The sequence below is a fragment of the Chenopodium quinoa genome, unplaced genomic scaffold (assembly GCF_001683475.1).
Source record: "Chenopodium quinoa cultivar QQ74 unplaced genomic scaffold, ASM168347v1, whole genome shotgun sequence".
Taxonomy (NCBI): Eukaryota; Viridiplantae; Streptophyta; class Magnoliopsida; order Caryophyllales; family Amaranthaceae; genus Chenopodium; species Chenopodium quinoa.
In genome coordinates, this window is record NW_018744626.1 from 2,604,023 (window position 1) to 2,614,718 (window position 10,696).

The 10,696-nt window shown below is 34.1% G+C and overlaps 1 protein-coding gene across 2 annotated transcripts; it reads right to left on the reverse strand.

Moving 5' to 3' along the window:
- Positions 1–428: 428 nt before the first annotated feature.
- LOC110700464 (E2F transcription factor-like E2FE) lies at positions 429–4,730 on the reverse strand. Of its 2 annotated transcripts, none has more exons than XM_021878006.1 (11): positions 3,700–4,730; positions 3,447–3,514; positions 3,304–3,356; positions 2,803–2,880; positions 2,654–2,704; positions 2,470–2,563; positions 2,239–2,306; positions 2,079–2,151; positions 1,929–1,999; positions 1,202–1,595; positions 429–1,112 (listed from the first exon to the last, which is right to left on the reverse strand). In XM_021878006.1, the coding sequence occupies exons 1-11, from the start codon at positions 3,795–3,797 to the stop codon at positions 1,024–1,026; spliced, it is 1,137 nt and encodes a 378-aa protein (XP_021733698.1). In that variant the 5' UTR covers positions 3,798–4,730; the 3' UTR covers positions 429–1,023. The 2 variants fall into 2 exon arrangements, with proteins under 2 accessions (XP_021733698.1, XP_021733699.1); XM_021878007.1 differs by having other exon boundaries at positions 430–1,112; positions 1,929–1,990; positions 3,700–4,726.
- Between the last annotated feature and the right edge of the window lie 5,966 nt (positions 4,731–10,696).

The following is a 10,696-nucleotide window of genomic DNA, read 5'->3' on the forward strand; positions in this document are numbered from 1 at the left end:
AGTAGTAGGGATAATTTCAGCAAAATACAATGATCAATATGACAATAAAAGAAACATGTCAAATAAAAAAACAACGGAAGTATGTAGCAATCAATTAAGAACGGAAAAGGTATTAGTATCATACTATCATAGTAAATGTATAATTTATTGGTACATTTGGTGGTTTCAGGTTATTAATCAAGGAAATCTCCCTCTGATTTTTTGCCCTTCCAGCTGTATTCGAGACATTGAACCACCAAAACTGTTATACTACGTATTTGGAACCCTTTCCTTAAATGGTAAGGATGTCTGAACCTGCATTACTAGTTTAGTACTACACAAGAATCATAACTGTTAAGCTAGGGTGACCATGAACCTGACCCTTGATTCCATATGATCAAACCAAAATTTTTATTATTAATTCAAGTTGGGGTATATTGAGAAATTTAAACACATTAGATTAAATCAAGTGATCAAGATTCATATTTAATTTGGACTTGGATTTTCAACCAAGTAAATGTTGAATGTTCACAGTGGTAAGTTTCGGCATAAAGACAGCACAAATCCATTGCAACTATCTTGTCAAATTTCTTTGCAATGAGTTGTATAGCTCTACACAATTGTACTAAGAAAAATTCCCCATACTCGGGGACATTTTCCAACATTCTGCAAACAGTGCTATTCTTTAGTGTTGAAAGAGCAATTCCTAGTAAGCAAAGACGCATTTGATGGCTCATGAAGGTGCATATCATTAATCCACTCAAATAACCTCATGGGAATTTGACAACAAATCCATTTACAATGTTGAGTTTCTTCCCAATCCTTCAAATTTTTAGCTTCGCCCTTGTTTGTCCCGTGAAGAAACAAACGAAGGGTTGTGCAAGCTCTCCCTAAATTAGGCATGTTGATTTGGTGCATTGAGAAAATGCATCTGAGCCATCTGATATTTTGTGTTGGACTTCCGAATGTGTAGATAACAAGCAAACTCCCGCTGTTGTGATTCAAGCTCTAAGAATGGCCATTGTTTGGTGTTGGTTAAATGTATCAGGAAACCTGCTCAAGTGACTTCCCAGCTACTTCTGAGTACCAAGATCTCCATGCTTCCGTATAATGGTCAAACAGATCTCTCAAAGCTACAAATTTATCACCAATATACTTGTTAGAGGCATGAAAAAATCCAAATGTACTAACAGAAGCAAAAAAAAACGAGTTTACATTGTACCTTGATTGTGATACTGAGGGCGATAAACAGAGGCAAGACTTTCCAAATCGTGGACACGCTTAGTGTCTTTCTGATCAGCAACACCAGCTTTAGCCACGGTGACCGGAGCAAATGGACCATATTGATAGCTTCTTGGTCTTGCATTCTGCTCAGCAGGGTTTGTATGAAACTCATTTTCAACCTTTTCTGTTTTTACCTGCAGCTTGAGCTGCTTTCCTTCCTCATTAGCTGAAAAATCAACCTTGCTCCTTTTGAAACTGATGTTTGTAACATCAGTTCCAAATGCCCTTTTCTTAGTCTCAGTCGACATAGGCACACCACATATAGTATTCTCCCTCCTTTCATTTAAGCCCAACCACCTGAAGGCTGGCTTTCGGGTCTCTGTTTGATGAGTCTGGTTATCGTTCAACAAAATACTTCAGAATGTAAATTTTACTTAAAAAACCCATGAATGATAAGCTCTCTAATGATTTTTAAACAAAAGGTCCAGAACCTGACTCAAACTATCATGAATAAGATACAGACAATGTGGGTCTAATGTCTAGCATTTCACTGATTTCCAACTATAACAAACTCACAACAGGATTTTCTCAATATAACAATAATACCTTTTCCAAGTAGTAACTATACATCATATTGCACAGTAGAGATAATTATGCAAACACCTAGTAAGAGCATGGTATGAGTTAAAAGACTATATCTGCCAATGTAGTATTATTGTTCTTACCTTTTCAATTAGTTGCATGGAGGACAACACGTTGGCAATATCATACAACCGTCTGACTTTGGCTGCATTATCTTATTAAGGAAGAGTTAGATACTGATAAAGTGTTATAAGTAACCACAAAACTAAAGGGAGTGGAATAGAAAACCCTACTTCGCATTACTGTACTGTTGTGACCATCACCAAGCAAGATCTTTGCAGCTTCATCCAACGAGATAAGATCAACCTAAAAATTAAAACCATCACAAATAAGTTTAGAGGTAAAGAGGGAAAATATAAGGTACAAGAATATGAGTTCTGCCGTTATTCATACATTAGAGCATATGAACAGCTTGACAAAGTTCTGTGTCAAAAGCCCCAATGACTTCTCCCTTCTATTGTCTGCAAAATTATCAAACAAATGATATTAATTCTCACTACTTAACTATGAAACATTGATCTCTATTCACAAAATATCATGGAAATCCCATAATACCTTAATAAGAAGAATAAAGAACACATGAACCATCAATTGTAAGATTACAGCATTAAGCGAAGAAGTTACCAGGCTTTGAATTAGCATTGTTGCTTGGTGCTTCTGGCTGACTTATAGTATCAGGATTAGAATTAGTATCCTCATCATCGTCAAAAACATGAAACTACAAGACAAATTACGATAATTAGTCATTTGTTTTGAACACCAATGGACTCACATAATAAAGACCAAGTCCCAAAATAACCCAACTCACCTTCATTTTGCCACTTCCACTAGAGCCAAAATTGTCCCTCAAACCTTCTTCCTAATGATTACAAATACAAGATAAAGAGACTCAATAAGCTTCAAACATTATGCGCCATAAAAGATCATAATTTGAATTAAATGTTAGGTTTTTGTTACCTTAAGCGCAGCAAGAGCTTTGGGAATTCCTTTAAAGCCCTTCCATGTATACTGATTTTTTGCCTTCCTTGCTAACACCTACACCCAATTACACTCCAACTTTTATCACAAAGTAAACACAAACTCAAGATGAGCAATTCTCAACTACTTATCAAAGAACAAAAACATTTTATCTTTATTTTTTCATTGAATTAACATTACCAGTTAATCAAAAACACATTGTTTAAACATAACAATCTAAAATTGAATGCCAACTAGCCTAATTGAATTTAGGGACCTCGCGAAGTTGTGATACCCTAATTTTTGTCTATATAGAAATAAAAATACTCAAATACGGTTGTTCTTGGTATCATTTTGGCCGAGGATTACTAATGAAAGTCGTTATAAAGACCAAATGGATCGAATAATATGCAAAAACTCTAATTTTTATGCCACATAAATATGCAAACTAATCAAATTAAAATAAACAAATAGTACGGAGTAGAGGGAAATCAATATTACCCCAACACTTTCCAAAACATTGACAATATCATAGATCCGCCGTCTCTCAACTCCTGCAAAAATCCAAACAAAAATTACAAATCAATTAATATACAGGAAAATTAAATAAAATTCACAAAAAAAAAAGGTCAGATCTAGTATACCTAATTTATTGGCAGCATCATCCAGTCCAATAGATTCAACCCCGTCTCGATTATACAAGCTCAAAAAACTGCGAATTAAGCACACCCAAAATTACAAAGAAGAAAATCGATTCAAATTTAAAATCCTATTTTGAAAAATATATATATATATATATATATATATATATAATTAAAATTAAAAATAAATAAATAAATAAATAAATAAATAAATAAACAAATTGAATAAAAAAAATATTGAAGAGAGACAAATTACTTGGAACATAATAGACCCAAAGATTTCTGCTTCCTACTGTAAGTATGGTGCCTAGATCCAGAACCTTCTGGAGCAGATGAAGGTGGTGAGGTCGCCATTAAAGACACTTCAAAACTTTCTCTCTCCTCACTTCACCGAAACAAATAAAATAGACCCAGAAAAATCCAACAACAACCCAGAAAAATTGAAGAAAAATTAGAGCAACCCAGAAAAAGATGGGAGATAAAGGGAAGATTCAAAGGACCGTTGAAATTAGGGATTGGCGGGGGCGAAGAGGAAAGTAGGAAATTTGGGGGAGAAACAAGAAAGAAGAATAAAGGAGGTGATTAGAAAAACAGTGATTTTGGGTTAAATTTATTTAGGGTGGTGATTTTGAAACTTCAAAATAAGCGGGAATTTGAATTTACGTTGTTGCGGCTACGGCGCTCAATTTATGGGTTTTTGGTCAGAATGACATATTTACCCCTACGAACGAATTATGGTGTATTAGGAGTGAGGTTTTGATGAGGGTATGTTGGTCATTTTGATGAGTGGGGTAAATTTTTTTAATTATGGTTGTTTAGTGAATTTGTTTATTAATGATTATGTGATCACGTGGCTGTTTGGCAGAAAGCATGAGAGGTTTTTTGGGGGGATTTCTCTTTCTTTTTTTTTTATGTTTTTTTCCCGCTTTTGTTTCAAATCGTGAATATTTAAGGAGGGATAATTAAACTAATGAAGGATTAATAATGAACATTTTTTTTTGAAAGCTAACGGACAATATTTTTTGTAAAAAAAAAGCCCTTTTTCAGATGCACCTTTTAGGTCCCCGGGCTCGATAATATGCATGCCCTATTATTTTCAGAAATTCTGGCATATTATTGGTTCTGATGTGATTACCTTTGTTGAAATTGGTGGCATGGTAATACTGATTTGACCGAAATTAACTGAACCTGTATAGTCTTAATTCCGAAATGTGAATATCCAATACATATGACGGAATTTAAATCCATTAGTTGTTGTAATGTTCTGTATAAAATTGTTTCAAAGGTGATGTCAAACAAGTTGAAACCTTTTCTGGATAAAATTATCTCAGTCAACCAGAGTACTTTTATCCCGAAAAGAATGATTACGGATAAAGTTATCTCAGTCGAATTTCGTACGGATTCTATCTTCTAAAAGTATCGCTGGGCGATAATATCGCACTGTGATGCTAATATCGTGCAACGATATAAGCATCGGGCGACAGTATAAGCATCGCACAACGATATAAGCATCGGGCGACAGTATAAGCATCGCACAACGATATAAGCATCGCGCAACGATGAAAGCAGTTTTACTCCGAGTCGGATTCTGACTCTTTTCTAATCTTTCAACCTTCTTTTTTTCCCATAAATAGAGGTCGTTTCCCCCTTTTTTAATCATCAACAAGCTTGATCACCAATAATCATCATCTTAATCCTTCTCTAAGCTAAAGCTTATTCTTCTCTCTCTCTTTCTTGATTTCTAGCATAGTCTTAGCCTAAACACAAACCGACACGTTCAAGAACACTCACCCTCGATACTTTTCCCTAAACAAACACCATACCTCCATCACGAGATTTGAATACTTCAAGTCAAACTCATAGTTGCCTTAGACCTCGACGTGAAAGGTTGATAGTTCTGAGGGTTTGGTCCCAAATACATATTTCAATTATTATTTTATTGTTTGTTTAATCTTTTTTGAAGTTTACTAACGTGTGTATTATTTTGATAGAAAGAGGTATGAGGCATCAAAGTGAGTAATTCGATTACTTAACTATTCATTTGATATGGAAATCTTACTTAGAATCTTATATTGATTCCTAGTATCATGTTCAGATGCTTTTATAACTCCTAGTATGATAGGATGCTTTTATGATTTCTAGTATTATTTAGGATGTCTTTATGCTTTCTAATATCATGTTTAGGATAAAAGCTTTAATCTTTATTATTAGTGACATGCTAGGATTCGTTATTAATCCGTTTAGTATCTATCATGCCTAGCACTACTAGAAAAAGGCTGATTTCCGACGAAATGCTTCCGACGGACACGAAATTCCGTCGGAAACATCGGAACTACCGACGGATTTTTATTCTGTCGTTTATTTACGATGGATTTTAACATTCCGTTGGAAATCCGTCGGAAAAAATATGCTTTCCGATCGAAAATTCCATCGGAAAGTTAAATTTCCGACGGAATTAAAATTCGTCGGATCGGAATACAATTATATATATATATATATATATATATATATATATATATATATATATATATATATATATATATATATACACACAGCCTTTCTTAAAACCCTAAAGCGAGAAAATTCCTCAGTGCTCCTTCATTTCATTTCCATCCTTTCTCTCTCTTCCGCCCTTCTCTTTTTCTCTCTTCCGCTTCTCTCTTTTCCTCCGCCCCTTCTCTTCTCCAATTTCATACTCTTCGCCTCCTCTCTCCTCCTCCATCTCTTTCTATCCACCATCTTCTCCTTCTTTCATCTCTTTCCTCATTTCTCTTCTCTTCTCTTACTTGGTGTTTTCCATGGCCGAAATTAATGGTTTTTTGGTCAAATTCGACCATGAAAAGTGTAGATCTACACTTTTTATAGTCAAATTTGACCTATTTAAACCAAATTCAAGAATTCAAAGCCAATTTCAGATAATAAGGTATGTTTTTCGAGTCTTTTATTTTTTTGGTTTTTTTTTTAATATTTTCGGTTGTTGGCTGTACGGTGTGGTTGTGGTGGCCTGTGTGGTGGTTTGGTGCCTTGGTGGTTTGGTTTTTTGGTCAGATATGGGTCGGTTAGGAGGGTGGGTCAGTTTTAGGGTGAGGTGGGTTGGGAGTTTTTCGGGTTTCTGGGTGTTGGGTTGGGATTTTAATTTTTTTTTTTTTTTTTGTTTAATTTTTGGGTTGTGATAGTTTGTTTTGGTGGTGGTGGTGGCGGTGGTAGTTTTAGGTGGGTGGTGGGGGTGGTTTGCTTAGGTGGGTGGTAGATCTGGGCTCGTTTGTGTGGGTTAGGGTTAGGTGGGTATGGGTTTTGGTGGTGTGGGTGATGGTACGGGACGGGTTAGGGGGTTGGTGGTGTGGGCTGGGGGTGGGGGGTTAGTTAGGGGCTGGTGGTAGTGGCGGTGGTCTGATATAAGGGTAAGGGTTTATTTGGTGGTTGGTGGTGGTTGATACGCCGTGCCGTGGTGGCGTGGCTTTTTTTTTAATTCCTTAAAAACAGTTTTCGACCGAATTGTAAATTCCGTCGGAAATTTCCTACGGATTTTCCTAGTGCTGGAACACCTCTTTCGACGGAAAATTCCGTCGAAAATTTCCGACGGAATTTTCGTCGGAAAAAGACAAATTTCCTACGAAAGGTTTTCCGACAACCGGTTACAACGGAATTCCGTCAAAAACGGGTTTTTCGACGGATTTTGGGGTGGTTTCGACGGAATTTTTCCGTCGGAAATGACCCTTTTTCTAGTAGTGTAGGATCTTGCTAATTATGTTATGATATTATTATTATGATGATGGTTGTTGTGATAATTTCTTGATTATTCATGATTTATTGTTATTGCTTGATCACGCCCTTTTTGGCAAGTTTACAGAGAATTTGTACTTGAAATCACACCTAATAAGATAATTAATAATTTGATTTAGGCTAATATGATTTTAATTAACAATGCGTGGTTCGTGCATGCGAATGCACAATCTGTATGGTGCATCCTTTCCAAAAAGCGGAAAGAACATTTAGTTTAAGTGAAAAGAACATATTATAGAATTATAAAGAACATTGTATAGAAATGTAAAGAACATTCAGTTAAAGTGAAAAGAACATGTTATAAAATTGTAAAGAACATAACATGCTATTAAATAATTTTCTTTATCTTCATGTTCTTTGATTGTCAGTATAATGTACTTTTATTTGTGACATAATGTTAATTGTTTATTTTGAAATGTTATTTGAATTTTGTCTTTAGATTATGGTGGTTGAATAAAAATAATATTCATTACATTATATTATCATTAGAGGTGATAAAAAAAAATTAAGGTTGGGCCGGGCCTTAATATAATATCTCGTACCCAAACCCGGAAAATATAGCAGGCTTTTCGGGCTTTTTTCCGAGCCGGATTTGGATTTTTAACTAAAATGCATTTTTAGGCTTGTCCAAACCTGCCCTATTTTTGGGCCGGATCAGGCCGGGCCAAAGTTGTGACCTCTAATTATCATGTTCTTTATTAATATTACGGATGTTCTTTAGATATATATAAAGAACATAAAGTTGATGTTTTTTTTTACAAAATAGTTATATGTTCTTTACAAAATAACTATATGTTCATTATAATACAGCTATATGTGATCTTGTTTATGAAATAGCTATATGTTCTTCACAAACAACTGTATGTTCTTTGTTGAACAACGAAATGTTCATTCCGCCTTTTTTTAAAAGAAATTAAACGGATGCATGGAGCATCGTGCATCCGCCTCCAAGGAAAAAATTTCATGATTTTAACTCAAGTGATCGCCAATAATAGATTTATTTGTGTATTAGTAATCAACCAACATAGATTAAATATGCTTAAGATTAATTTAATGTATGTATGTTGATTGGAAAGCGCACATGAATATCATAAGAATTGAGTAGATTTCATTTAGGGCGGGTTCAATCTCTTTTAGGTTGGATTCGTACCATCATGCTCGAACGAATATCTAGTCATTGTTCTGGATCACTAAGGAGTTAGCAATCATTGTGATCGTGAATAGGGGGTAACCTTCACACCCGTGAATGGTTTACAAGTTCCTAAAACTTGTTAGCGACTCTTTTATCTCTAGCATCCTTCCTATTGGACGTCACCATGCTTAAATGCATGATCACAGCAGGGCTCAAAGTTAATGTTTGAAATATTCCCTACAAGTAGTATTCCAAGTAATGCAAAGGAACTCATAATTATGATGATTAAAATAGGTATAAAGGTGGTTAAAGGGTTAAATTATTGTGTTTTATTTTGGTCTTACGGTGATGTGTTCCTTTCATTCTCTGTTCGTTCTCCTCGCCTGTCATCCGAAAACATAGAATTAGGATCCTATTTTGGCTAGAAGGTGGAAAAAAGGATTGCGCATAAAATTATGTGCAGTATCACGGTGCTTTGAATCGTGATACTGTGCGTTGTACCGTGCCACAGTGCCTTGTATCGTGACGTGATACTTTGACATATTTTGCATATTTTTAAAACTTTCATAACTTTTGATCCATAACTCGGAATAAGGCATATAATATCGTTGAAAATATCTTTAAGTATAATTTTCAAACCAATTAGAATTAGGTCAAAAGATTTTATAGATTTTAAAATATATCCGTTTAAGTGCAAGAGTGTCGGTTTTGGGCCGAGTTTTAGTGTCTTGTTCACTTCTTTTTCATTTTGAATCGTAAACGGGCTTATGATATATCATTGGAACGCTTATTTAAGGCCTATTTGATCACATAAGATTTGGATCAAAGTTATAGGTCCAAAAAATGTGTTTTTCTCATAAAAAAGAGAAAATTGAATCATGGTTTGTGGATTTGGGCTAAGAAAAGGGATTGAATGAATGTTTGGGGTAGAAATGGATTGAAATAGGTGGATTGATATTTATTAAAATGGGCTAGTATTTCTAGCAATCCTTAATAATAATGCGTATCTTGACCAATTAACGGTAGAAGGTCATTGACGTCATTCATTACCGAGTTTGGGTTGGGGAGGCACAAATAAGTGTCTACAATAACAACTATTAATTTGAATTTAATGACGATATATAAAACGATTCATTTAATGATGTAAAATCATCCCTTTATATAATTTGTAAATTGTGCATTACAATTCCAATTGCACTACCACGACATGTTTATTTCATAAAATTTCAAGTGCAATTTAAATACAACACCCCTTATTGGGTCTGCAATCGTAATCAACGCCACACAAAGCCTTACAATACTTCATAGTACATTTATCTAAGGGTACACAAGCTTGACACTGGTTAATGATCTTTTTGTCAGGCCTTGAACTCATAACGCTAGAACCTGCAATAATAAAAAAGATTAACTAATAAATTCGATAGTACTTCATATGAATTATTTTAAGAACAATGATTAAACTGTATCGAGGTGTTAAGTTACTAACAAAAAAAAAGAATCTTGCTTGAATAAATTTTATAAAACTTGAAAAAATACATAATTTTAATCCATAATAAGGAGATCGATTAATCAATACAAAATAACACTTACCGAAAGACAAAATGACTAGTAGCACCACCATGAGGGACACGAAGAATGTCATTCTACCCATTTGTTATAGCTTATTGCTTGTTTTTAGAGTGAAGGAAGATGAATGATTGAATTTATAATTTAAGTATAGAAAATAAGCTATGTGAGAAAACTCTCCAAACTTTTGGCCTCCTTATATACTTGCAGATTATGATACCATTGTTGATTTTCTAATAATTAAATGATTATTTTCCTCTTCTAGAAATATATTCTCCTTGTACGTATGATTATGAATTTGGTTTGTTATTAGTATATTCTATAAATAGAATAATTTCCTGCCTATTTAATTTCTAATAATTTATATTTGGCTCCTTTCACAATGTAGATTATTGCACTATTTAATATTCACGAAGAATTATTGATTTTTTAAGATTTAAATGATTTAGACTAGGTACTCTTCACCTTATTTTTACTAAATTAAATCATTTTTACTATTTTTTTTTACAGATGGTCTATTGTTATAATTATTTTTGCATATATATTGAAATATTCTCATTTATTGAAATTCATGGGTTAATCTGTAAAATTATAAAATACTTTTTGTCTATTAAATCTATAAAATTATGGCAAAATTAGCCTCAATACTTTCAACTATTGCTTAAGTGCACCGTGCAGTCGTGCACCCTACTTTTGCGTAGTAGCAAAACACCAAAAACTAATGACTTAGGTGTGCAAAGTGCACCTTCAGTGAGTTTTTTGGCCACCATTC